We start from the raw sequence: 26,911 nt of genomic DNA, 5'->3' as shown, positions 1-26,911 counted from the left end.
GGAGGGAGCATGGGTCAGTGGCTAGAGCACTGGCCTGAGAGCCAGGACTTCTAGGTTCCCCAGCTCTGGGAGAGGAGTGGGGCCTAATGGCTTAAAGCCAGAGTAGCTGGAAAGGGTCAGGACTCCTGGGTTCTATTCCAGGCTCTTCCATAGCCCTGCTGTATAGTTTTGTAGTATAAATATAGCAGTGGATCTGTTATCCCAAGTACTGCACACTCTGTACCTCAGTTTCTCCTCTCATCCTCGGTCTGTTTAGATTGTATGCTTTTCAAGGCAGGGACTTCCACTGTTGATCTACTGCACCTGGCACAACGAAGGGCTTTGATCTCAGCTGGGGATGCTGGGTACTACTTTAATAGTACCGATGATCCCTCACACAGATCTGAGACGCAGCCATCTCTGGGGTGGTGCATTGCCTCACCTTGCACTGAGATGCAGCTGCCTGTGACGTGGGTTCTTTAACCCTGAGACCAGCATCTCTTACCAGCCCCCTCACTCCCACACAATGTCCTCTTTTTGCTCCACTTCCCCCCCCCATTCATCTTTAGCCACCCCTCCCCTGTGACTTTTGAACCCTCTCCCCAAGCAGGCCCACTCCCTACTCCCCATAACCTCTGATCTCAAAACCCTTAGGGTCTTCTGCTCCCTCATTCCGCAGACAGAGGGCAGGAGGGGAGGGAGTGAAAGTAGAGAGCAGATGGGTCTAGTTATACAGCTGCTCCCACTCCCCTGCAGTAGCCCAAGCCTTACCCCACCCCAACATAGGCCCCCTACTGCTGTACTGGGGCACTGGTGTCAATACTATCAAAGAAAAGCACCACCTATTTAGCCTCTACACCACTGCACAGCACCCCCCTCCCCCCATCACTGCAGCAAGGCACTGGAGCCAGCACTGACTCCAAGGGGCAAGCATCCCTTACTGAGTCCCAATCCTGTCCCCTGCAGTACAGTGCCCCCTAGCGGTGTTCTGGGGCACTGGGGTCAGCACTGACAGAGAAAAGTGCCCCCCTACTGAACTCCCACTCCCCTTCCTGCAAACCACTCCCAGTACTGTATTGGCTCTGCTCCCCTGGCTCTGTGACCCAAATACAATAGCTTGCATCCCTACATTCAGGAATGGGTTGGTGCCACCCAGCCCAGCACCTCTGGGGTGAATTGCCAGCCTCACTCTTTACCCCATGTTCTCTGCATTAGCACAGTGGCACCTGCACTTGGCTAATGCCACCATGAAGGCTTTGAACCATTCAGTCCCAGGCAGGTCCGATGATCTGGATTCAGCACCCAAGAGACTCCAGACTGTTCCCATCGCACCATTTGCATCAATTCTTTCTGCATAAAACTCAGATCCCACTGTTGACCCATTAGCCAGCACAACCCGGCCCCTAAATGCAGCGCAGGTCCCTGTCATGTGGCACTAGCTGGCAGAGCCATCTTGCATGCACACACACACACCCCAAACATTTCAAAACAGGGGCTTGCAGTTCTGTCCCAGAGTGCAAATTTCAGTTCCTGATTCAGGTGGCCAGATTTCCAAAAGAGCTTGGACCCAGCAGCTCCCAGTGTTGGCAATGGGCGCTCAGTGCTGCAGCATAGCACGGCCAAAAACCAGCCTACCCGTAGAGACAGAGGCACATATCAATACAGCTAGGCAGGGACAGAGACACAAATCTATGTACGCACACTGTGAAACACCCCAGCAGAGCTGCATACACAGCCAGCTCCACATCCACACACATACAAACACTCATAGCCAGATATGCATGCATGCATGAAGAGACACATACCCCACCAAATAAGGAGACAGGTACATCCCCCAGATACACGGAGGTACAAACACAGAGAGCTATTGCCAAACAAAGGCACCCAGAGACACACAAAGAGCCATGCACACACCGGAGGGAACCCAGCTCAATGCACACGCGCACCCGGCAACTCAGCCCAGCTGCTCCCCCAGCCATGCCCCAAGGAGCATGCTGGCCTGCCTCTCCCTCCCCCACAGCCCAGCCTCTCGTGAGGCGCAGAGACCGGCTCTATCCTACACGCCCCTCACCTTCCAGGTGCCTACATCTGGGTGCCCCCCATCCCTGCCCCACCTGGGTATCCCCAGCCCGGCTCTCTTCCCCGCCCCCAAGCGCCGGGAGCAGCTGGGAACCTCTCTCTTCCTCCTGCTGCCAGAGATGCAGAGACAATAACAAGCCGCTCCATCTCCCAGGAGCCCGGCTCACCTCCCTCCGGGGGACACCCAGGGCTCCTGCCCCTCGCCCGCGTCCAGATCCCACAGCCAGGGAGACCCCCAGCACCACGCGGGCACCGACGGGGAAGGGCTGGCTGTGGCTGCTGGCTGCGGTGCCGTGAGCGCGTGGATCTGCGTGTGTGAGCGCGCGTCACCCGCAATAGGGAGCCGGCAGGGGGAAAAAATCACAATAGCATCCTCTGGCGCCCACCGGGGCTGCCGCAGGATTCTGTCCGCCCGCCCGCCCCAGCCCGCCAGCTGGTCCTGCCACTACCGCGAGAGGGGGGCCGGGCGGGCGGGGAGAGGACAAAAGAAAGGGGCTTTTCCCAGCTGCACAATGGGAGGGAGCGGGGAAGGAAGGCTGGACATTGGGGCCTAGACAAGGATGGGTAAAAGCCATGTGGTGCTCATCCAGCACCCGGATGCAGCCACCTCTAGGGTGGGGGTGGGGGGCTGTTTATACAGGAATCCCTTGCCTGGCACTGAGCTGCAGCTCCCCCAGGGGTAGGGGTGGGGGTTATTTATAGAGAGATCCATTGCCCCAGTGCTGAGATTAAGCCACCTCTGGAGTGGAAGCAGGGGCTGTTTATACAGGAATCTTTCATCCCAGACCTAGATGCAGCTGCCTCTGGGATGGGGAGAGGGGCTTTTTATCCATGTCCAGTAATGCTATACAGCTGTTTAGGACAAGGGTGAAAGGGGAGGGTCCCAGGGGCAGTGACACCCTCGGTATCTGTAATGATCCTAAATGGATCCTTGCTCCAGCCAACCTCCTCAGAGCCCTCACTATGGTCTCCTACACCTACCTAAAGGCCACAGTCACAGCCAGCTCACCCCCTAGCACCATAGTATTATAGTACCGACTCAGAATGTCCCCTCCCCAAGCACATGGCTCTCTATACGCCAGCACTTCTCAAACTGTGGGGCAGGACCACAAAGTGGGCCGCAAACCTGTTTTAATGGGGTCGCCAGGGCTGGCATTAGACTTGAGGGTCCGAGCTGAAGCCTGAGCCCCACTGCCTGGGGCAGAAGTCCAAGCCCCACCACCCAGGGCCAAAGCTTGAAATCGTCAGCCCTGGGTATCAGGGCTCAGGTTACAGGCCCCCTGCCTGGGGCTGACGCCCTTGGGCTTTGACTTTGCCCCCAACCTCACCTAGGGAGGCTGGACTTGGACAGGCTCATGCTTCAGTCCCCTCTCCTGGGGTAATGTAGTAATTTCTGTTGTCAGAAGGGAGTCGCAGTGCAATGAAGTTTGAGAACCCCTGCGTGTATGCAATGGGTGTCCTCAGCTGCACACCACAAAAGGGGGCTTAAGGTAGGTGCAAATGGCCCCCTAAAACTTCCACTCCCCTTGAAGGGAGCATCTAGCAATAGGGCTCCTAGCCCCACACCCCAGTGTAAGAATGGAGTTGAGTGCATGCTGGCTATTCTCTGCATCCCCATGGCTGTGGGACACAGAGGATAAAAGATCCCTTGCAACTGATGCACCTGGAGATGTTCGGAATGCAAACCTGTGTTTAATGGTGCTTCGCACCATATCTTACATGTTAGAAGGACTTTTCACTATAAAGTCTATTTGAAGGGACTCCTCACTGTGGGAATTAACCACCCTAGAGGCAGCTGCACCTGAGTGCTGAGTGAGAGTCTATAAACAGACCCCACGCTCCTACCTCCTGGTATCTCAATGCTAGGCAAGGAATCCCTGTATAAATAGCCCTTGCACACTACCCCAGAGGTGCCTTCACCTCAGAGACAGGTGAGGGATCTCTGCATAAACATTCCCTCTGTCCCATCCCAGAGGCAGCCGCATCTAAGTACTGGGTGAAGGATCCCAGTAAAAGCCCTCATTTTGTGAGTTTCACAAACCAGCTGATTAAAAAGAAAAAATAATCCCCTGTTGTTTGCAACCTTCATATTCCCCATAGGTCATGAACAGGGCTTGACCCTATAACTTTCTGACTTGAGCATAGACGTTTGCCACCTGAGCTACAGGAATAATTGCTGTATGAATTAGCCTCTAGAGTAAGGCCTGACATACACTTTGCCCGTGGGTTACACAACTCCATTAGCACTTGTCCACATACCAAAGTTGTCCCTTTTTAACTACTCCATTCTAGTTGAAGAGATACAACCCCTGCTAGTGTGGATATGGTTATGGTGGGATAAAGGTGCTTATCCTGGTATAACTATTCCTGTACAGGAAGGGGAATAAGCTATCCCAGGATAAGACAGCTTTATATCAGTATAGCTGCTTCCACACTTGGGGTTGTCCTGGCATAACATATGGGCAAAAAAATCCCCTTCCCAACCAAAATAGTTATACTGGGACAAAATCAATGTGCAGAGTAGCTCTCAGATAGCAGAAGGCTGTTAGAACACTGCATGCTAGCCCTGGGTCTGGAAGGGGAGTGAGCAAAGTATTTAGCAATTGGATAACCATGGCATATATATTTAGCACATTCATTGTAAAAGGCAGTGCAGCACAGTGGCTCCAACACAGCTCTGAGGTGTTAAGAGTGTGGGCTCTACTCCCAACTCTGCTTGAATTGACCTTGTGCAGCTCTATTAGATTCCTTACAAAATGGAAGTTGGGGGCTAATATCGGAATAATTAATAGTGGGGTGGAATGATATCTTTGTCAGTAGTAAGGTCTGGGAAGTGCATGGAAATATAAAAGCAACAAGCAAAGGGGAGCTGTGAAGGCAGGAGCTTCTGGTTCCCTGCTCAGTACACATTCCCCTTGGCTACAGGCTATGCAATGGTGCCATCAGCTGCCTCTCAAACACATTGGGTAGCCTGATTGCATGGACTGAGTATATATTAGAGCAGCTCTGAGGCTGCTCTCATTTACACCCCAAGCAGAGACCTCATAAGCCCCCTTAAACCCTTCTCCTGTATCTGTATGCTAAGAGCAGGATTGAAGGGGACAACGCAGTCCTGGGGAGACCCTCCCCCATAGACCATGCACTCAGTTCTGATCCCTTCCCTTTGAGAAAGGTTAGAGTGGGGCCTGCAGGTGGAAAACAGGACTCCTGGGTTCTATTCTAAGCCAGAATCATCACACTGTCAGCAACCTGTTCAACTGATATTGCCCATAACAGGGGATGGGGGATAGATCACTTGATAATTACCTGTTCTGTTCATTCTCTCTGAAGCACCTGGCACTGGTCATGGTCGGAAGACAGGACACTGGTCTAGACAGACCTTTGGTCTGACCCAGTATGGCCGTTCTTATGTTCCATATTCCACAGCCCCCTTCTCAATTGCACCCCATAATAATCTCCCACCCCTAGCGTGAGTGCTCCTAGAGTCTGAAGTAGGTTACCTGACCTCCTTCTTGCCAATGTTCATTGTGGGATACATCAGCATCTCCCTGCTGACTAGCAGTGGAGCAGCCTGTTAGTGCAGCGTAACCCAACAACATCACAACCTAACACAACTGGATGGCTCTGCTTAGGAGAAGCCCCGGGCTGGAATAGCAGGGGGCTGTAGGCCAGGACTGGGGGTCTCAGTAGCGCCATGTGTGTTTGTGGGAGCCCAGGGCTGGGATTGCACCAGGGTGACTGGTCAGGATTGAGGGGCACTGGCAGAGGTGCAGGGGAGACCAGGGCTAGGATAACAGGGAGTTGCAGGTCAGGATTGAAGGGGACCGGCAGAGCTGTGGGCAGAAAGCTCATGTAGTGAGCAGCTGGAGCCAATAGTATGAGCCCCTTCATCTGCCCTGTTTTCCTGGCATCCTGGGAGCAGTGACTGAATGAGGCAGGGAGCTCTGACTCTGCCGGCTGCAGGCAGACATCCTGGACCCATCCTTCCCCAGATACATCAGGTGGGTCCACTACAGTATCAAAGGCCGCTCATCCCGTCACTCAGCACCCTCTCAGGACCTGCCTTCAGATCCAGAGACCAGCTCCTGGAGAGACCCCACTGCATTCATCCACTCATCCATCCCCTCCTTCTCAGCTCCACTTGGGCATCCCCAGCCCAGCTTGCCCCCCTCCCCCCAGCGCCATGGGTAGCTGGGATCACCTCCTCCCCTCTTGCTGCCAGGGATGCAGAGACGATAACGAGCCCTCCATCCCCCAGGCTCGGCTCACATACCTGTGGGGGTGGCACCCAGGTCTCCTTCCTCCTCGCCGTAGGGAGATCTCACTGTCCAGGCAGCGTTTGGGTACTTGCAAGCTGGGGGCTGCCAGTGGGGGGCTCTTTGTGGGTCCTAGGGCTGATCCGATGAGGTCCGTATCACCTGTCCCATCCCCCGTCCCTGATGGGGGTGCAAGCATCACATGTTGAGCTTGGGTGAACCCCGGCGTCCAAGGGCTCAGCCCGAACAGAGCAGTCCTGGGCGGCAGAACGGTCCGGCTAGGAATGGCTGGAAAAACGCCCGCCTCCCAGCCACGAGGCACAGCCATTGGGCGTCGTCCCCGCATCAGTCACACACAGGGAGATGGGACTGGGAGACGACTGGGGAGGGGGGAGAGGGTGATGGGGGCTGGGCTCCCCCATCTTACCCAAGGGATCAGAGCACAGAATGAGGAAACCCCCACCCATTCCAGGAAATGGGCCCGATCCTGCTCTCATCAACCCTGGTATAAATCCAGAGTTGCCCAGTCAGGTGAGGATAGGATCCTGAGCTGAAGATTAATCCAGAGTATGCCCTGCATGGGTTTACACAAGTGCCATGGCACAGTCAGGCCTCATCAGTTGGGAGTGAAAGGTCTGACCTGCCAGAAGCTGAGTGTGGGGCACCTCCCCAGAGCAGTGCTCACATCCCAAGTGCCAGGAGCAAGGTTTGGCCAAAGAGATCTAGTCTGCATCCTTGCAATCCAGCTCCCTGGTGCTTAAGGGCATTAGAGGGAGTGTAATGCAGTGGCCTGGGACCTAGCACTCATGGGGTTTCTTTCCACATCTGTCACTCACCATGGTCAAGTCTCCACTCTCTGCCCCTCTCTGTGCTTGTTTCCCCTACTACCCTTTTCGTTTTCGACTGTAAGCTCTTTGGGGCAGGGAACGTCTCTCACTGTGTGTCTGTGCAGCATCCAGCATGACAGGGTCCTGAGTGCAGTCATGGTCTGTGCCACACCCCACACAATGGAGGCCCCAATCTCAGTTGACATCTGTGCATTGCCTGGCACCATGAGCGCCCAGTCTCAGTTGAGGTCTGTGTAATCCCTGGCACAATGGTGGCCCCGATCTCCGTTGGGATCTGTACAGCACCTGGCACAGTGGAGGCCCCCAATCCGATATGGGACAACCATATTACACATAACAATAAGAATATGTCATCACAGGCTCCAAACCAGTGAAGCCAGAGCTCTTGAGGAAGAAGAACTTTACCCAGATTGTGGAATGCCTTTTGTTTGTGTTAAAAGCCCATTTAACTCAAAAATCAGCAAACACTTGGCAGAAAAGTGTTCTCTGTTAATTACTTGGGCTCAAGTTTTCCAAAGTAACTCCTCATTTTGGTACCCAACTAGCCATGACTTAAAAGGCCTTGCTTTTTGCTTCCCCCCTGAGCATCAGGCCCCTTTGAGGTGTCTCACATTGGGCATTCCAAAGACTAAGGTCCCCAAAATGTCCAGTCACTTAGATTCAAGGCCAGAAGGGACCATTAAATCATCTAGTCTGCCCCCCCTGCATAGCACAGGGAGGAGAATGTCCCCCAGGTCCGCTGCATTGAGCCCAATCGTTTGTGTTTGACTGAAGCATTTTCCAGAAAGGCAGCCAGCCTGGACTGGAGATGGAGACTCCACCCCTGCCCTTGGGAGTTTGTTCCAGTGGTTAATCACTCTTCCTGGCAAACACGTGTGGCTTTTTTCTCACTGGAATGTGTCTGGCAGTAGCTTGCAGCCACCAGCTCTTGCTCAGTCTTTCTTTCCCCATGAGGCTAAAGAACCCCTGCCTTGTACCTGGCACCCTCTCCCCATGAAGGGCCTCAGGCACCATCATCAAGTCACATCTCAACCTTCTTTTTGATAAACTACAGAGACTAAGCTCCTTACATCTCTCACTGTCAGGCATTTTCTCCAACCCTTGAATTGTTATTGGGGCTCTTCTCTGCACCCTCTTAAATTTTTCACCTTCCTTTTAAAAATGTGACTCCCAGAACTAGATGCAGTATTTCAGGCTCAGTCTCACCCCTGGGCAATCTCAGCCCATCTCTAATCTTCTACTGAGTCCATCACTGTGGGATGGGGGTGATTAGTACAGACCCCTTTCTTCAGTGGCTCAGGGACAGCCCAAGCCACATTGCTGAGTCACCTCCAGCTCAGAGAAAAGGGAAATGAGGCATGATGCTGCTATTTCTAGGTTGAAAAACCAAGTGGAGAACACCATTACCTTTGGTTTTGTACTTTAAAATCCACCCAGGCTGACCCCACCCATCCAGGAAGCAAACACAAGAGCACAGCCATCAACCTTCTCTCTTTCTCAGGTCATCTTTACTGAGCCCCTCTGTAGAAATACACTATGCAGGTGAGAGGGCTGGTGAAAGCACAGACAACATCCTCTTCACAGTGGGGGTGGATTAAATACTGGGGGGCCAGTACAGCCATTTGTATTAGTGCAAAGCAGGGGTGGGGTGGGGCGGGATTCAGGTCACGAGGTGGGAGCTTATGCACAGAGCCAGGCATCAAGTGTAGGGGTTTCAGGTGCTCTGTAGGCAGGGCCCCTGCTGGGGAATGGGAGTTTAGTGAGAGACTGGCAAAGGAAGTCACAGGTCCATGTGCTGGGTGCCAAGCCCACACCCTGATGTCTGGGAGCAGCAGGGGAAGACATGCTCAATGGCCAGGCTGGGATGCAGGTGTCCTTGCATTCCACCCAGGAGCAGCAGCCAGCCAGCAGAGGTCACTGTCATGTGGTCCCCCAAGGAAGGTAAGGGGTCGCTGTAGTCTTGGCCCCATCTCCTAGTACTTGGTGGTGAAATTTGGGAATTCCAGGGTGGAGATCTCCCTCTCATTGGAGAAGACAGCCCGGTCAATGCGGGACATGGGGCTCCCCACATTGCGCAGCCAGTTCTTCCTGTGCAGGTGGGGGGAAGAGCATCCATAAGCATCCATAAGGAGAGCTCTGCCTCCCAGCCCCGCTGCTTTAACCATTGGACCCCACTCCGTTCCCAGAGCCAGGGATGGAACCCAGAGTCAGGGGGTTGCAGCCTCCCCCGCTCCCAATACATTCCACTTCCCTCCCAGAACCAGGAATAGAACCCAGGAGTCCCAGCCCCCCTGCTCTAATCACTAGACACCACTCCTTTCCCAGATCTAGGGACAGAACCCAGGAGTCCGGGCTCCCTGTTTACACAGCTGGCATTTACCCAGCCATTATCCCACACAAACAGGTTCAGCCTGTAAAGTCCATGTGGAACCTGCCTCCTCTTATCTCGTTCCAGGACCTGAAGCAAAGATGGGGGAGACTAGTTGCTATGGACCCTGCCTTTTCCCCATTATCTCGTTTGTGAAAAGAGATGGGGGAATGAAGCAGCCTGGCTGTTACAGAACCGGCCCCAGTTTGTTCAAGCCCTGAAGGTGGTGGAAATGGGGGGAGACTGGTTTCTATGGAAACTGTTCCACCTCCCTCTCTGTTTCCAAATGTTGAAGGTGATGGAAGGGGGACTTGTTGCTATGGAAACTGCCTCCGGTTGTCATCTCTCTGAAGGTGACGGAGCCGTTGCTACGGAAGTTGCCCCGCCTGCCCTTCCCAGTTGCCACGGGTGATGGGGGATGGGCAGGCAGGTTTCTATAGCCCCTGAAGAGAGAAATTAATCAGGCAAATTCTCTGTCCCTTCTGGAGGGGAAGCTAATTGGGGCTGAGCCAAGGCCCAGATTTTCCAGCCACTGATTGGCTAGGGCAGCAGCAGCGAGGGAACTGCCCTAATTAGAGGCAGGAGTGTTTCAAATGGGGAATGTGACCGGTCTATGATCTGGCTGCCTGGGCCTAGGGTTTAACCCCTTCCCTCCTGCAGGGGAGGGGATCAAACTTGCTCCCCCCCCCCCGCAGTCTGGCAGACACCTTAGACTTGCAGATCTCTGGAGGCACCAGAGAGAACATAGGTCTTTCGAAGCGGCTTTGCTCCTGCATGAAGGGATGTTTCCCACCTTGGAGATCTCAGGAATGTCAGGTCAGCTCTCGGGATTGGGTACTTTCACAGCCCTTCTCAGAGAGGCAGCATGGCCCAGTGGATGGGATACTGGGACTTAGGATTCCTGGGTTCTATTCCCAGTGCTGCCACTGGCCTTGGACAAGCCTCTTCCCCTCTCTGGGCCTGTTTCCATTGCCACCATTTGTTTGTTTAAACTGAAATGTGTGTGTGTGTTGGGCGGGGAATGAACTGTCTATGCAGCACCCTGCACAATGGGGCCCCAATCTCAGTCAGGGGGTCTGTCCGGCACCTAGTATAACGGGACCCCAACTCAATTTGGGAGCCTGTGCAATGCTGGTACAAGGGTCTGTGTGGCTCCCAGTACAACAGGGCTCTGATCTCAATCCAGGGTCTGTGCAATGCCAAGTACAACGGAGCTCCGATCTCAATTAGGGGGGTCTGTGCAGCACCCATAACAAACAGGGACCTGATCTCAGTCAGGAGGTCTGTGCAATGTGCAGCACAATGGTCTGTGTGGCTCCCAGTACAATGGGGGCCTGATCTCAGTCAGGAGGGCATGTGCTGCACCCAGCACAACAGAGAGGACCCTCAGTTGGGAGGGTCTGTGCAATGCCAGGCATGAGGAGGTCCTCAGTCAGGGGAGGTCTGGGCAGCACCTGGTGTGATGGGAGACCTGCTTTCAGCTGGATGCAGGTGTGCCGCACCTGGCACAATGGGGAAGCCGATCTACAGGGAGAAGTTGACTGCTAGGCGGGTGGGTGAAAAAGGCTGGGAGTTCTTTGAGTGGGGCAGGTGCTCAGCTATGCTACAAAGGGCCTTCAACACTTGCAGCTTGTGTTTGATGTATACGGGTGAAGGACGAGCTGGGGGCACACAAAAGGAGTCTTTTCCGTATCTCTCCACATCCTGGGATCCTCTCTCTTCTACTTACGCTGGAGTGATACCAACACCTCCCCAACCCCGAGCCTCGCAGCTATTCACACCCCCACCCGACCTCGCTGATACCCAGAAGGGTGAACACCACCCATGTTTAAACACTGAGCCAACTGGTGAGCTAGGAAGCCTGGCTGATACTCACATGATCTCAATCTTCTCCTTGGGCCCTTGCACCTGCCCAGTCACAGTCCCATAGGGGGTGTTCTTCACCCAGCCGACCACCCCCAGCTTCTTGCCCTGGTCTTCTGTGTACTGGAGAGGAAGAGACAAGGTTACCAAGGCCTTGCGGGAGCCAACAGAACGGGCATTTGCCTCAGTCCCTGGCATACAGCCTCTCCCGCCCTGTGGACTGATCTCTGAATGGCACAGCCTGGGCAGTGCACTGCCACCATGTAGCTCTCCGCATAAGCGTGTGGAAGTGCAGCTCTGAGGGGAAGGATTCCATCACCATCAGGTCTGCGTGGGAAAGCTTCCACCCCAGAGAGGGTGAGACAAGCTTGGTTTTCTCCCTGCCTCCTGCAAAGCTTCCACCTTTTCATACGCCTTTTCAGAGGGGTAATCACATTCCTGTCTTGGCTTGGGTATCAGCTGCCAGCCAGGGGAATCAGCGGGAGGAGGAACAGTCAGCATTAGACAGTGCTCCCTACAAGTTAGTGACCTCACAAGTGCCTGTCCTGGGTGCTGGCCTGGAGCCTCATTGTGATTACCCATCTACTGCCTCGATTCAGTCCCTATAGAAAGAGAAACCAGCATCCTATGGGCTGAGACAGAGAGGTGGAGGGGTGTGTATGGGGATAGATAGATCACTAAATAGACTGAGGGGTGTGTATGGAGAGAGACAGAGAGGGTATGGATGGATGGATAGAGATAGAGAGCATCTAAGATTACTAGAATCAGGGAGATAGCTGGATACAGTAGATAGAGCCAAATATTAGGAGAAAGGTAGCTAGAGCAAGCCAGGAGGATCAAGAGAGCACAGTGTCTGGGATCTATGATGATAGCTGGATCACGAAGGAGTACTAGCTATGCCAGAGTTCAATCAAACCAAGCTCTCATGTTAAGAGCCGACATTTCAAAGTGCTCTAAAATCCACATGCACACGAAGTCTGGAAAATTGTTATGCCCCATCAGGCTTGCCCCCTAAAACTGAGCTCATCCATTCAGCATGGACTAATCAGCTTGGGCCCAGCAGTCAATTCAAGGTCCAGGAAGCAACATTAACATTATGAGAGAGTCTTTTGGGCAATATAAATTGGCATTCAGCATGGATGCACACTAGAGAAAGGGATTTGCAGGTACATCATCAAGATGCATTGGGCCATTCCTCCCTTTTAAAGCTATTGTCTCAGGCTCTCTGCAGAATCAGGCAGACATTGCTGCATCAGTTACACTCAGGGAAATTCCCCCTCTCAGAGCTATTGTCTCAGACTCTGGTAGATTCTCCTCCAGTGGCTACACCTTGGGCATGTTTTGAAGCTTGCCTTTCCAACAGGAGCATCAGAAACTTACTTTTTTTTTTTTTTTCCTTTAAATGGTCCTGAGATTCCATTGCAATCAGATAGCTCCAGTATCTGGGGCCCAAAGCACAGCCCTCTATGCACCTATGCCTGCATCTGGCCCTGATTCTACAAAGTGATACCACTCAGTCATGTTGCAGGATCCCAAGTTTCAGGGCAAGAATCAGGCTGGCTGTATTCAGGGCTCTGATCAGCCCTGCTTCAAAAAGGAAGAGGCTTGGGCTTACAGGCAGTATGGATTTGGCTCCATCTACCTGATCCACGCTTCAGTTATACCCATTGGCCTTTTCTCTAGTAAATATTGGAAAGAGATTAGAGATTTGGTTCAGTGTGTACACAAATTAGAATAATTCCCTTTCCCCATATTTGCACCACCACCACGTGGATTTTTTTAAAATGATAAATGGCTCAAAAACCTCCCTTCCTTAACCTAGCATCTCATCCAAAATGCTATTTATTATCATTAATATTTTGAAAAAGAAATGGAAGGTGATGGATTGAAAAAGACTCTTCACTGTTTGATGGGGTACAGCAAATGACTGCATAGGATTGGATCATAACAAGGGGCCCATGTTGCCCAGTATCCCATCTCCAGCAGCAGCCAGTCCCTGCGGGTCTGAGGAAGCTGCAAGATCTCTGTTCCCAGGGGAAATTCCTTCCTGACCCAAATAGTTATAAACCGGCTCATGCCCTGAAGTATGTGGGTTTAGATCCCTCTCAGACTCTTGTCTCTTAGTTAGTATTTACTATATTAACTCTGGACGTTCTCATTACACATAGAAATGGCCAATCCTTCTGTGAAACCTGCTCAGCTCTAGACCTCAATAAGATCAAGTAGCAGTGAGTTCCATAGTCTAACCATGCACTGAACGAAAAAGCCATTCCAAGGGAGGTCTGCACCAGCCAAACTCGGGGGGTAGGAGGGGGGAGGAGGCAGGGTGGCCAAGAGAGGGAGGTCCAGCACTTGTTTTCAGTGCTCCTGAGAAACCACACCAAAGCCTTTCAAAACTTCTCATAGCCTGGGTTGCTGGCCATCGAGGTGCGCATGCTGATCAGTCAGGGAGTTCTCCTCTCCTTGTACATGATGCTCTGTCACCAGAGACCTTTCTCCTCCAAACTGCCCCCTGCATCTGCAGGCCCAAGACTTCATCTGGTCCCCTTCTGCCTTGGACCATCCTCTCCAGCAAGCAGCTCCTGATGTTGGCTACCATCTCCAACATTACTGCTGGCCTGGGGGCCCTGACAGCAGCTCCTGTTTGGTAGTACAGGCCCTTAGTGCATCCAGCTAGGTTGGCTCCTCCCTGCCCACAGCTGCCTCACACTGGCTTGGGAAGGAGAGTCTGGACTAGGGGCATTTGGGAGTCAGAAGACAGTGCCATGCGACCAAGCATGCTGCCCCCTCTGATGGTCTGTGCTCTAAAAGCTGGCTCCCCCCACGCCCACTTACACACACACCCTTACCTTTCTAAAGAAGACACCTGGCGGGAAGAAAGAAAAGATGAGTCAGTTGCAAATAGACAGCAAATGCTGGGCATTAAATGCCAGCTCTGTTTCTTAATCATGTAGGAATCACCAGCCTGGACCAGGCCAGGAACCATCTATCCTGGGATCCTGGCACTGGCCAGCACCAGCTGCTCAGAGGAAAGTGCAGAAAACCCTGCCGTGCTGAAATAACCTGCCTCCTGGGAAAGCCCCCACTTGACCCTTCATTAGCTCATGTCCTGGAGTATGATGGTGTCCGTTCCTACCACAGCCTTGTTTGGTTTTTAAGATTTACTGCTCTAACTCTGGATATTCCTGTTATCCACAGGAACATCCTATCCTTGTTTGGCTTCTGATCAGTGCTTTAGTTCCTGTGGCAATAAGTTCCAAAGTCGCCCAATTAGCCCACAACTCCACAGCTTATGAAATTTACTTCAGCATCTGAGGTATGAATGGAAATGTAACACTAGCCCAGGGGCAATCAAACTTTTTGGCCTGAGGGCCGCATCGGGTTTCCAAAATTGTATGGAGGGCCGGTTAGCAGAGGCTGTGCTTCCCCAACAGCCAGGCATGGCCCGGCCCCGCCCTCTATCCGACCCCTCCTGCTTCTCGCCCCCTGATGGCCCCCGGGACTCCTGCCCCATCCAACCCCCCCATTCCCTGTCCCCTGACAGTCCCTGGAACCTCCGACCCTGACTGTTCCCCACTATCCCATCTAAACCTCCTATCATTTCTGACTGCCCCTCTGGGACCTCTGCCCCATCCAAACACTCCTTCTCCCTGTCCCCTGACTGCCTCCAGAATCCCTACCCCTGACCGTCCCCCGCCGCCTCATCCAACCCCCCTTCCTGACTGCCCCCCCAGAACCCATGCCCCTATGTTCCCCACCCTCTGACTGCCCCAACCCCTATCCACACCCCCGCCCCCTGACCACCACTCCAAACTCTCCTGCCCTCTATCCAACCCCCTGCTCCCTGCCCCCTTACCGCGCTGCCTGGAGCACTGGTGGCGCTATAGCCATACCACCCGGCTGGAGCCAGCCATGCCACCGTGCAGCACAGACCACTAGGTAAAGCCCCGGCTCTGCAGCTGCGCTGCTCCAGGAGCTCGCAGCCTCACTGCCCAGAGCATTGCGGCGGGGAGAACTGAGGCTGAGGGGGAACAGCAGGGGAGGGGCCTGGGACTAGCCTCCCGGGCAGGCGCTCAGGGGCTGGGCAGGAGGGTCCCACGGGCAGTAGTTTGCCCATCTCTGCACTAGGCCCTGGTATCATCTAATTTACACCAAGAATCAGTCCTTCTATCCAGGTGTAAAGAAAACTCCATCAATTCTGAGGCCAGAAGTGACTATTGTGATCATTCAGTTGGACCGCCTGCAGCACCCAAGTCCCAGAACCTCAACCAGTGGTTCCTGCATCCGGCTAAGACATGAATGGATTCACAGCATTCAATGTATCAGTGAAGCACAGTGAGTTACCAAAGGCTGCCCACCAAATCAGTGGCAGAGCTAGGAAAAGAATGCTAGAATCTAGACTACCAATCCTGAGATTCAGTCATGACACTTTTCTCCCTTCCAGAGCAAAGAATAGAACCCAGAAGTCCTGACTCCAATATCCCCTGCTCTAACCACTAGACCCTGCTCCTTTTCCAAGAGCTAGGTCTAGAATCCAGAAATCCTGACTCTTAGCCCCTATGCACCTGCTTCAACCCACTGGATGACACTCCTTCCTGCCTGAAAGAGCTCTATTGAGGGGTTTTACAATGTGCAATGGATGAAATCTGTTTTCTTTTACTGAGGGGCCCCAATCCCAGAATAGTAGCCCAGGTGATGTCTGCCCAGAGCTGGACAGAGGGACAACCTTGCTCCCATGCTGAGAAATATTTCTGCAAAACCCCGCTCACGACGACAGTGGCGTGTCTGGAATTGCTCCCCGTTCCCTATCCCTGTGGTACTGGCTTTAATAAGCTCATTTGGGGCTCACTGAAACCCTCCCAGCCCTGCTGCATGGGAGCAGCTGTCCTGCTGTAGTGAGATTTACTCTCCTTTCATGAGCTATTTGCAGCATCCCTGGCTAGAGCCAGCAGGGGAATGATCCTCTCTATTTGCAACAAAGTCAATGCAGCTGGTCAACAGTGCAAAATGCAATACACTTACCTTGCACGTCCCCATAAATCTCATAATCCAGGGCCCAGAGTCCTGAGGAAGCCATGACACGGCATGGGCTAGTGTGGTGGGCTGCAGATGGGAGCTGGTGGGAGTGAACAAGTGTTTGCAGCACAGCATGTTATGTGATCTGCTGCAGGCAGCTCCGTCTGCCTGTTACTAAATTGAGCCTTTTGGATGGAGGCAGCATGGTGAGGAAGGAGCAGGCCAAGCCACTCATGCCACCCCCACCCCCTGCCCTCTCCAACTGCACTCACAAGCCCCACAGCCAACCCCTCTTCCTTCAGGCTCAGCCACCTCTGCATGGCTTTCCCCCTCCCAGAAGTTCCCTTACTTCCATGCTATGGGACCCCCTATCCCAACTCCTAGCTACTTCCCACTCACTCCAATGCTAACCTTCCCTCCCAAATACCCAATATCAGTACTGGGATAGGGAACTGGACTGACATTCAGGAGCCTTGAGTTGGCCACTGGTCTGCTCGGTGATCTTAGACAAGTCACTTCCTCTCCTGGTGCCTCAGTTTCACTGTCTGTAAAGTGAGGCTAATGATACTGCCTCCTTTATAAAACATTATATAAGGGCTAGGTATCCTTCATGCTCAGTCCTAGGGTAAACCCCTCCTGTAACATCCCAGCAGCAACCTCCCACCCCAGTGCCAACCCCATCCCAGCTACTTCAGACCTGCCCTCTGCCTCCCCCTACTCCATCTCTATTGCCCTTGGAAAGCAGGGAGGGTTGGGCCAATTTGGGGGTGGGAGGAAAGGAATGTGTCTGCGTGTCGAGTCGGAGGGGGGACTGGGTCTGGGGGTAGAGCTAGGAGTTAGGGTCTGGAGTGTAATAAATTGGGGGGTTGTCCTGGAGACTGAAGTATGGGGGCAAGATTGGGGGTAGCTGGGGTAGAGCTGAGGGCTGAAACATGGGGGTTCAGGGAAGGGGAGGAGGCTGAGATGTTGGGAGAGCAGGCTCTGGATAAGGCCAAGTGATCAGTCCTGGATGGCTGGAGCTGGGGTTTAGGGGGGTGAGGGGTCTGGCTATGGGACTGCGCTGTGGGGTTTTCAGGGGGGGTCAGGGCTGGCTACAAGGGGTCTGGCTATGGGGCTGCGCTGTGGAGTTTTCAGGGAGGGTCAGGGCTGTCTGCAAGGGGTCACATCTGGGGCTGCGCTGTGGGGTTTTCAGGGGGGGTCAGGGCTGGCTGCAAGGGGTCCGGCTATGGGGCTGCGCTGTGGGGTTTTCAAGGAGGGTCGGAGCTGGCTGCAAGGGGTCTGGCTATGGGGCTGCGCTGTGGGGTTTTCAAGGAGGGTCGGAGCTGGCTGCAAGGGGTCTGGCTATGGGGCTGCGCTGTGGGGTTTTCAGGGGGGGTCGGGACTGGCTGCGAGGGGTCTGGCTATGGGGCTGCGCTGTGGGGTTTTCAGGGGGGTCGAGGCTGGCTGCGAGGGGTCTGGCTATGGGGCTGCGCTGTGGGGTTGGAGCTGACTGCGAGGGGCTGCGCTGTGGGTTTTTTGGGGAGGCAGGGCTGGTTCCGAGGCGTCACGTCTGGGGCGGCCGGTGGGGGCGGGGCTGGGGAGCTGTCTCTGGAAGGTGGGGGGTCAGACCTGGATGGCTGGACCGGAGAGCGGCGGTGGGGGCTGCGAGGGAGCTGGAGGCATAGGACTATCCGCGCGCGCTCCCGCGAGGAAAGAGCCGGTCGGCGCGCGTTCCCGCGGCTCCCTTGGGCGGGACTGAACGTTACTAGGACAAGACGGCGTAATGGAGGGAGCGGACACGCGCACGGTGCGGGCGGGCGGGAGGGGTGACGTGAGGCTAAGTTGGATGAGGTGGGGGGTCCTTTGGCGGCAGTGGGGTGCGTGGGCTCATCTGGGGGTTAAGTTGCTGGGGACCCGGGGGATCAGTGGGGCACTAGAGGGTCAGGGATGGCACTGTGGGGATGGGGTGTGAGGAGGGTGCCAGGGGGTGGAGGCATTTCTCCCGTTGACTTTGAGGGCATTTCCCTAGTATAGGCCTCCCTCTCTGCGGGGGGAGGGGTGTATCTTCTCTGGTATTAGGATCTAGAAAGGTCTCCCATTCCTCTCCACCACTGGACCTCAACCTGCACCCCCAGCCAGGGCCCCCCCAGCACACACATCTCCATCACCCCTGTGAGCAGTTACCCTCATACTCACACCTCACCCTCCCAGGCCCTTGTTACCAGCCTCACTGCTCTAGCCGCTTAAATCCATCCCCCCTTCTCCACTCACCAATTTGTGCACCATCATCCTCTGGCTCACTGGCCTTGATGGTGACCATGACATGGCCCACTGACCCTTCCAGTCTCCTTTGGCCTGGCCAGGCTGGGCATTATACACTCACTGGCTGCTTTTTTGTTTTGTTGTTTTGTTTTTAACTGGCAACTTTTCTAAGTGCTTTAAAATCCGCATTCTTATTTGGATTGTCTTGAAATTTTCTGTGCCTCATGAGTGCCTGGGATTTGCTTAGTGGTCCCAATTTGGGGTCATGTGAATGAGGGGTTACTGACATAAACTCCCTCCATAAAAATCATGTGATATCAAAAATCTCTGATTCTTATGTTTTTTCCACATACTGGAGGCTCAGACTATGGCTCTGATCTTGCCCACTTGGCATTGATCTCAGTGCATGGCACCCACTCCCTTCTGGGGAAGCAATATTTCAAAAGTAATTGAGGGTAAAGTTGGGAACTCCAACATGAGTTGATCCTGCTACCCATCACTCTCGTGAACTCTTTCCATATAAAATCACTAAGTCCCTAGTGGACTTTGTAGCTCATTCCACAGAAATTATCCCTAAGTAGATATGATCTGTGTAGAGACCAGAGTGTGATTTTAGGATCCTAGTGAGAAGAGCAGCAACAAACAAGATTTCGGGACTGCAATGCTTACAGTTTTGATCATGTTGACAGATCCCAGTTGTGGTCTCAGGGATCAGACAGTGATGTGACTTTTGATGGGAAAACATGATTTATTCCCAGCTTCAGACCAAATAGAGAGAACTAGAAGTGCTTTTGAAATTAAAAATAATGTATAGACCTTGGAGTATTTAGTTGGGCCTGCAGGGGAAATAACAGACTGGGACCAGAGAGCTGCAACAAGGCTGTGCGAGATGAGAATACAGGCTGAGATTTTCAACAGAGTATAGTGATTTTTAGTGTGCCCAATCTGAGACAGATTAAACAGGTTTTCAGAGGGCAGGTGGCCAGTCGAAAAGGGACAATGGCTTTGTGTTAGTTACCTGCTTTGCTACAGACTTCCTGTGTGATCTTGGGTGAGTTACTTAGTCTCACTGAGCTGTAGTCACCCATCTGTGCAAAGGAGATACCATAGTAGCCCTGCCCTGCCTCCCAGGGGGGATGTGCAGATAAATGCAGTAGAGATGGCTGTGTGTTCAGATATTCTGGTGATGGAGCCGTAGAACTACCTTAGCCATCTAGAGAAGTCCTCAGGGCTTTTTGAAAAATCAGGTGTCTTAAGCTCAGCATGTCAAACATTGAGGCATCCAAGGTCATTAGTAAAATAAACATTACAGAGGCCTGGACAGACCATAAGACTCATCCTAAGGCTGATGTAGAGGTGGCAGCTTCCAGAATGGAGGACTGTGCTGGTGCAACAGCTTTGCAAAACAACAAGGGACATAGAAAACTCCCCAGTTTATTATTATTAACGTGACAGTAGCTCTTTGATGTCCCAGCTGAGATCAGGATCCCACTGGGCTAGGCATTGTATAGCCATTTAATGAGAGAGAGAGTCTTTATCTCCAAAGAGTTTACAATCTAGAAGGACAACAGATAGGAGAGGAAACAAGCATCAAGTGTGAACTTGCCCGTGGTCAGTGTCAGAGCTGGGGTAACATAAGAAAGGCCATACTGGATCAGACCAATGATCCATCTAGCCCAGTATCCTGTCTTCCAACAATGGCCAATGCTAGGTGCCCCAGAGGGAATGAACAGAACAGGTAATCATCAAGTGATCCATCCCCTGTTGCCCATTCCCATCTTCTGGCAAACAGAGGTTAGGGACACCATCCCTGCCTTTCCTGGCTAATAGCCATTGATGGACCTCCTCCATGAACTTACCTAGTTCTTTTTTGAACCCTGTTATAATGTTGGCATTCACAACATCCTCTGGCAAAGAGTTCCACAGACTGACTGCATTGTGTGAAGAAATACTTCCTTTTGTTTGTTTTAAACTTGCTGCCTATTAATTTCATTTGGTGACTCCTAGTTCTTGTGTTATGTGATGGAGTAAATAACACTTTATTTACTTTCTCCACAGTCATGATTGTGTAGACCTCAGTCATATCCCCCTTCAGTCACCTCTTTTCCAAGCTGAAAAGTCCCAGTATTATTAATCTTTCCTCATACAGAAGTCATTCCATACCCCTAATGATTTTTGTTGCCCTTTTCTCAACCTTTTCCAGTTCCAATATATCTTTTTTGAGATGGGGCAACCACATCTGCATGCACTATTCAAGATGTGGGCATACCATGGATTTATATAGAGGAAATATGATATTTCTGTCTTATTATGTATCCCTTTCTTAAGGATTCCAAACATTCTGTTCACTTTTTTGACTGCCGCTGCATATTGAGTGGATGTTTTCAGAGAACTATCCACAGTGACTCCAAGATCTCTTTCTTGAGTGCTAACAGCTAATTTAGACCCCATCATTTTATATGTATAGTTGGGATTATGTTTTCCAATGTGAATTATTTTGCATTTATCAACATTGAGTTTCATCTGCCATTTTGTTGCCCAGTCACCCAGTTCTGAGAGATCTTTTTATAGCTCTTCGCAGTTTGCCTGGAACTTAACTATCTTAAGTAGTTTTGAATCATCTGCAAATTTTGCCGCCTCAGTGTTTATCCCTTTTTCCAGATAATTTATGAATATGTTGAATAGGACTGGTCCCAGTACAGACCCTTAGGGGGCACCACTATTTACCTCTCTCCATTCTGAAAACTGACTATTTATTCCTATCCTTTGTTTCCTATCTTTAACCAGTTACCAATTCATGAGAGGACCTTTCCTCTTATCCCATGACAGATTACTTTGCTTAAGAGCCTTTCGTGAGGAACCTTGTCAAAGGCTTTCTGAAAATCTAAGTACGCTATATCCACTGGATCCCCCTTGTCCACATGCTTGTTGATCCCCTCAAAGAATTCTAGTAGATTGGTGAGGCATGATTTCCCTTTACAAATGTTGACTCTTCCTCAACAAATTATGTTCATCTATGTGTCTGACAGTTTTGTTCTTTACTATAGTTTCAGCCAGTTTGCCTGACACTGAAGTCAGGCTTACTGGCCTGTAATTGCCAGGATCACCTTTGGAGCCTTTTTAAAAATTGGCGTCACATTAGCTATCCTCCAGTCATTTGGTACAGAAGCTGATTTAAATGATAGGTTACAGACTACTATTAATAGTTCTACAATTTCACATTGGAGTTCCTTCAGAACTCTTGGGTGAATACCATTTGATTCTAATGAAGTATTACTGTTTAGTTTATCAATTTGTTCCAAAACCTCCTCTAATGACACCTCAATCTGGGACAGTTCCTCAGGTTTGTTACCTAAAAAGAATGGCTCAGGTTTGGGAATTTCCCTCACCTCAGCCATGAAGACTGATGCAAATAATTCATTTAGTTTCTCCACAATGGCCTTATCGTCCTTGAGTGCTCCTTTAGCATCTCAATCGTCCAGTGGCCCCACTAGTTGATTAGCAAGCTTCCTGCTTCTGATGTACCCCTTCTGATATAACCCTGGAGTCCTAAGTCTTAGGCCTGTGCCTGAGCCACTGGTCTATGCTTCTTTCCTGAAATAAAGAGCTTGTAGTTTTCTTTCCCTGGTTCTCTTGTAAGTTATGAGCCTCAGAAATGCAGAATCATGAAAGTGAGGTGTAAGTTTCCTGCATTAATAGCTGTGTGTGCACATGTGCATGTGTGTTCATGCTGCATGAACTTTTGCAGGTGGAGAGGTAGGAATGATGCTCTTTCATGGACTATCCAGGGCTTTAGCAAGTACCTGCAACCTATGAGGTACTGCTGTGCAGTGTCATACAGAATTGCATGCATATAGCAGAGGGGTTGCCTCTGCAGCTAGGAAAAGTGTTCAGTAAATAGCACTCTGGCTTAGGTCTGGATTCAGTTCTTGGCTTAGCTGTGGATGCCATATGCGACCTTTGTGCCTTGCTTCCTCCTCTATAAAATGGAGAGAATATCTTCCTGCCTCCCAAGGGTGGGGGAAGATCAATTCCATTAATGATAGAGATACTATAATGAGGAGGGCCGTAGCAATAGGCTGCTAGTGCTGTGTTCTCTCTCCTAGGGTCTACTGATCTGTGTGCCATCAGCCTGGGGATGCATGTACGTTGCACTGGCGCAGCGTGTGTGTGTGCGCTCATGCCTCAAGCAGCAACTGAGCAACTGCTCAGAGCCGGCTGAGCTAGTTCTAGGGAGCCTCTGCTTTTGTGACTGAGCATCTGGGTCTCATCACTGTGGTGTCTATGTGCACATGTCCACAGTTTATTACATGCCCATCCTGAGGTCTCTAATGAGAGCCAAGGAAACAGCTGCTGTCTGTCTTCCGCCTTTGTGAGCAGGGGGAGATCCCTTTCTGAGTTCCCAGCCCTTCTCCCTAAGTAAGCCCTAGATTAGAAGATGTCAACAGGTCAGTGGTTGTAAAGCTGCTTCCCCACCTCTCTGCAAGGATTCACACCTGTCCACATTCCTTTCTCTGGCTCCATCGACCTCAGTAGGAATGTTGTCCTGGGATTGAAAATCTAAGAGGTTGTTGGAAGGGAAAGAGAGGCCCAGTGGGGGTAGAGGAAGTTATGAAACTGTGGCCTCATGCAGGTAACCAGCAGAGCTTGAACCAAGGATAGGCAGCACTGGCTCTTCCTGATGAGGTGGGTCAGAGGAAGGTTATTATAGTTACTTGAGACTACCATAATCACATGAACTCTGCCATAGTGTCACCCCAGCTGAGATGGACTCCTTCCTTGCACCACAGCTCCCCAAACTCCAGGCGTTCAGCTCTGAAACCCTGCATGGCCCCCCACAACTCAAACTTTACATCCTTCCATGTTTAAAGGCTCAAGAACTGGCCCTTCCAGGCTGAGCCAGTTGCCAGGGGGTTAATACAGCAAATCTAGTTGAATCAAGGTGGGTGTTTTGCAATCTCCTGCTGGCTGTGGCATCTTCCCAAAGAGGGAGATTGTTTGTGACACTGGCAGAGGGGGACCTGCCATAAGAGATCTTAATCCACTTTCCATCTTGCTGCAGGGGATTATGCAGCAGCAGAGTCTGGGGTGGGGAGTAGGGGAAGAGAGGAGTCTTCTACCCAATAAGCTTGGCCTGTATTTGTTCCCCCCAGCTGCCTATTGTGTGATGGAGAACTTTTGTTTGTTAATAAGGACTTTCTCCCTTTCCAAGCCCTCTGTGGATTGGTGTGTGACTGATTTTCCAGTCCATCTACAGGATTATGGGCATGCAGCATTGGTCTGTAACGCCGCAGGCAGTGCATGGCTCAGTCCCTGCCCCAAGGGGTTTACAACCATACATGTGGCACTAGCATCAAAAGGGAACATGAGATGTTTGTGAAGGAATAAGGTGTTGAAAGTCAATAGCAGGAGGCAGCATGACCCTCTGGCTAGGACACAGAGACTGGCAACCAGGACTCCTGGCTTCTAGGCCAGGGTCTGGGCAGGGAGTGGGGTCTAGTGGGGTAGAGCAGGGGAAGCTGGGAGCTGGACTCCTGGGTTCTATCCCAGTTCTGGGAAGGGAGTAGGATCTAGTGTCATAGGGGACGGCTAGGAGTCAGGACTCCTTGGTTCTATTCCCAGCTCTGTCACTGACCCTGGGCAAGTTCATTCCCCTCTTGGTGTCCCTATTTCCCCTCTCACCCTGTGTCTATTTAGACTGAGCTCTTGGAGGCTTGGCCTGTAGACCTGCTCCACGCATACGTTTATTGTATCAGTATAATTATTTTGGTCAGGGATGGACTTTTTTGCTAGTATAGTTATACTAGGACAACCCCTACTGCAATGCAATTATATTGGGATAAAGGTGCTTTATCTTATTATAGCTTATTCCCCTTGTGAGCTATCCTGGTATAAACACATTTAGCTTGGCTGGCTGCATCCAAACTAGGCAGGCTGTAATGCTTTAACCAGACCAAGAAAGTTAAAGCAGGGCAACTTTTGTGTGGATGCATGACCTTAGTGTGCGTTTGTACAGTACCTAGCACAACTGGGCTCTGCTCTCCACAGGGGCCTGGAGATGCTCGTAAGACAAATAGTAATGGTCACTCAACTCTGCATGGATCAGAGGAACGAAGAGCCTGTCTTACAAGCAGAAACTTAAGAGTTGGTTGTGTCTAGCCTGGCAAAACAAAGGCTGAGAGGGAATCTGATTGCTCTCTCTCTCTGAATACATTGCAGGGAGGGGCCCGGGGAGGGAGAAGAGCTGCTGAAGCTCAAGGACAGCATTAGCACAAGAACAAATGGAGATAAACTGGCCAGGAATCAATGTCGGCTGGAAAAGAGAAGAAGGTTTCTAACCGGCATAGGAATGAGGGTCTGGAACAGCCTTCTAACAGAAGGAGTGGGCCAATCACTCAGATCTAACATGGATTCTGGGACGGAGTTGCCTGCAATAGCAGGGGACTGGACTCAGTAACCCAGGAGCTCCCTACTGTTATGTTTCTGGCATATACACAGGGAAGTTAGTCACAACCATAAATACTGTTGCTGGAACATTGCATCACACTATTCTATTTCTTAGAGTTCAGAATGATAACAGACATGATCCCAAATGCAGGGACAGACAAAGCAGGCTGCAGCCTAATACAGAGAGGCACAGCTCACCCCATCTTGCTGCAGTCTTGCTTGTATCAGAACTGACTCAGTCTGCACTAGGCCCAGATCGTATGCTTTCCTTCAGAGTCCCTTATCTGGAAGCAAGACCAGGAACGCACCTAAAAGTGATAGATCATAACTTTAAAACAGTCTCCAATACACCACATCTGCTAGCCCTAGGTCCCTATGTTCAGCAGCTCTGACTCTGGCATCTCTTTGGGCATTTTGGCTTTGCCGCTTTTCAGAGATGAGCTGCACTTCTCCGGGGTTGGTTCCTGCTCTTGTGCTTTCCCAGAGGGGCCAATCACTTTCTCACAGTTCCTACCTTTTCAGATTTTAGAATATCTCATAATTTGCCTTAAGAATGAGGAAGAAAGGCAGCTGAAAGGTTTAGCCCCGGAAGGGATAGTGCTGGTTTCCTTTAATCTCAGTGATTCTACGCATGGCGCAAGCCAGCTCCGATGCACGACCACTAGTGAGTAGAGTGAAACATAATGAGGATTCTGCTGTCTGTGTTGTTCCTTTGGGTTTAACACCTGCATTGTATTTTCTTCCTACAGTTGCTGCAGCAGGGAATTTTTGCTCTAAAATCCTCAATGAGCAGTTCTGGAAAGGTAAAAAAAACAAACCTTCAAATCTGTTTCCATAGACCTTTGGCGGATCCTGGGGAAGCTGTTCTAGTGGGTGACCCTCCTCCCTGTTAAAATATGTTCCTTCTTTGTACTCTGAGTTCTGCTGACTGCAACTCCCAGCCATTGGATCTTGTTTGGCTGGAGGTGAAATGGGGAAGCCTAAGGGTGTAGTGAGGAAGAAGTTGGGGATTTTGGGGAGCCTGGGCATGGAATGCAAGGGAATTTGGTGACAGAAGGGGCTGGGTGTGCATTGGGGGAAGATCTGGCGGGCTGGGGTCCAGAATGAGTGATATGACAGATGAGGATTTGCCCTGCTGTGCAGGAGAGGTACATCAGAGGGTCTGGGTTGAGGGGCAGAACAGGGAGTAAGAAAGATGGGGTGTAGCCCAAATGCAGGGTGGGAGTTCATAGTGGGGCTGATGCTTACCAGAGAACAGGACATCAGCCATTCCCTCCTAGCTTCTGACGCACAGGGTTGGCTGGACTTGGCTTCTTCCTCTGGGCTTTGTAACCTCCAGGGTCACAGCGCTGCTCAGGTTTGGCCTGGCCCCCCATTTGGCCCCCCAAATTTGTGTGAATGGCACTGCAATCTGGCACCTGGGATCGCAGCACAACTCACTTAAATTTGGCCCGGCTAGCTGGCCCCCACATCATCATGATGGAAGAGTGGCTGGGCCAACCTGAGCGGCGTGATGATCCTGTGCATCAGGTCGCAATGCCCAGCTTGAGGAGCTGAGCCTAGCTAGCCCCACAACTCTTTGATGGGTTCTGGTGACCCAATTTTGTGTCGTGATCCAGCGGTTGAGAAACCCTGCTGTCATGGTATGATTCCCCAGTCTGAACCTTAGCGTCCAAAAGATGGGGTACCAGCATGAATTCCTCTAAGCTTGATTACCAGCTTAGAACCTGTAGCACTGCCACCAACCAGGAATTCCAGTGCCTGGTACACTCTGGTCCCCCCAAAACCTTGCCCGGGGAACCCCAAGACCCAGA

At 51.7% G+C, this 26,911-nt stretch overlaps 3 protein-coding genes across 13 annotated transcripts in view; 1 reads left to right on the top strand and 2 right to left on the bottom strand.

Annotated features, from left to right (window-relative positions):
- The window catches only part of SPTBN2 (spectrin beta, non-erythrocytic 2), a 56,980-nt gene extending 50,396 nt beyond the window's left edge, over positions 1 to 6,584 (bottom strand). For 3 of the 4 annotated variants that reach the window (XM_032798693.1, XM_032798661.1, XM_032798679.1), the window contains exon 1: positions 6,332 to 6,584. The gene's annotated coding sequence lies outside the window, so the exon portion shown is untranslated. Of the gene's footprint in view, positions 1 to 2,225; positions 2,355 to 6,331 lie in introns of those variants that run through there. The other variant, XM_032798669.1, reaches the window with a different exon arrangement.
- A 2,064-nt stretch (positions 6,585 to 8,648) lies between these two features.
- On the bottom strand, positions 8,649 to 18,124 carry LOC116835684 (acylphosphatase-2-like). 8 transcript variants are annotated; one of them, XM_075073345.1, is made up of 6 exons: positions 18,018 to 18,099; positions 16,821 to 16,954; positions 16,416 to 16,509; positions 14,243 to 14,259; positions 11,407 to 11,516; positions 8,649 to 9,250 (listed from the first exon to the last, which is right to left on the bottom strand). In XM_075073345.1, the coding sequence occupies exons 3-6, from the start codon at positions 16,468 to 16,470 to the stop codon at positions 9,136 to 9,138; spliced, it is 297 nt and encodes a 98-aa protein (XP_074929446.1). In that variant the 5' UTR covers positions 16,471 to 16,509; positions 16,821 to 16,954; positions 18,018 to 18,099; the 3' UTR covers positions 8,649 to 9,135. The 8 variants fall into 8 exon arrangements, with proteins under 8 accessions (XP_074929446.1, XP_074929444.1, XP_074929445.1 ...); XM_075073343.1 differs by having other exon boundaries at positions 16,416 to 16,594; positions 16,872 to 16,954; XM_075073344.1 differs by having other exon boundaries at positions 16,872 to 16,954.
- Positions 18,113 to 26,911, top strand: part of TOP6BL (TOP6B like initiator of meiotic double strand breaks) — a 63,725-nt gene continuing 54,926 nt past the window's right edge. The window contains exons 1-3 of the mRNA XM_075073346.1: positions 18,113 to 18,195; positions 25,620 to 25,761; positions 25,847 to 25,900. Coding sequence (XP_074929447.1) covers positions 18,172 to 18,195; positions 25,620 to 25,761; positions 25,847 to 25,900 — 220 coding nt within the window. The 5' untranslated portion in view covers positions 18,113 to 18,171. The remainder of the gene's footprint in view (positions 18,196 to 25,619; positions 25,762 to 25,846; positions 25,901 to 26,911) is intronic.

Source organism: Chelonoidis abingdonii, chromosome 17, assembly GCF_003597395.2.
Source record: "Chelonoidis abingdonii isolate Lonesome George chromosome 17, CheloAbing_2.0, whole genome shotgun sequence".
Lineage (NCBI taxonomy): Eukaryota > Metazoa > Chordata > Testudines > Testudinidae > Chelonoidis > Chelonoidis abingdonii.
The sequence above is the reverse complement of the archived record's forward strand: the minus strand, read 5'-3'. Positions and strand labels throughout refer to the sequence as shown.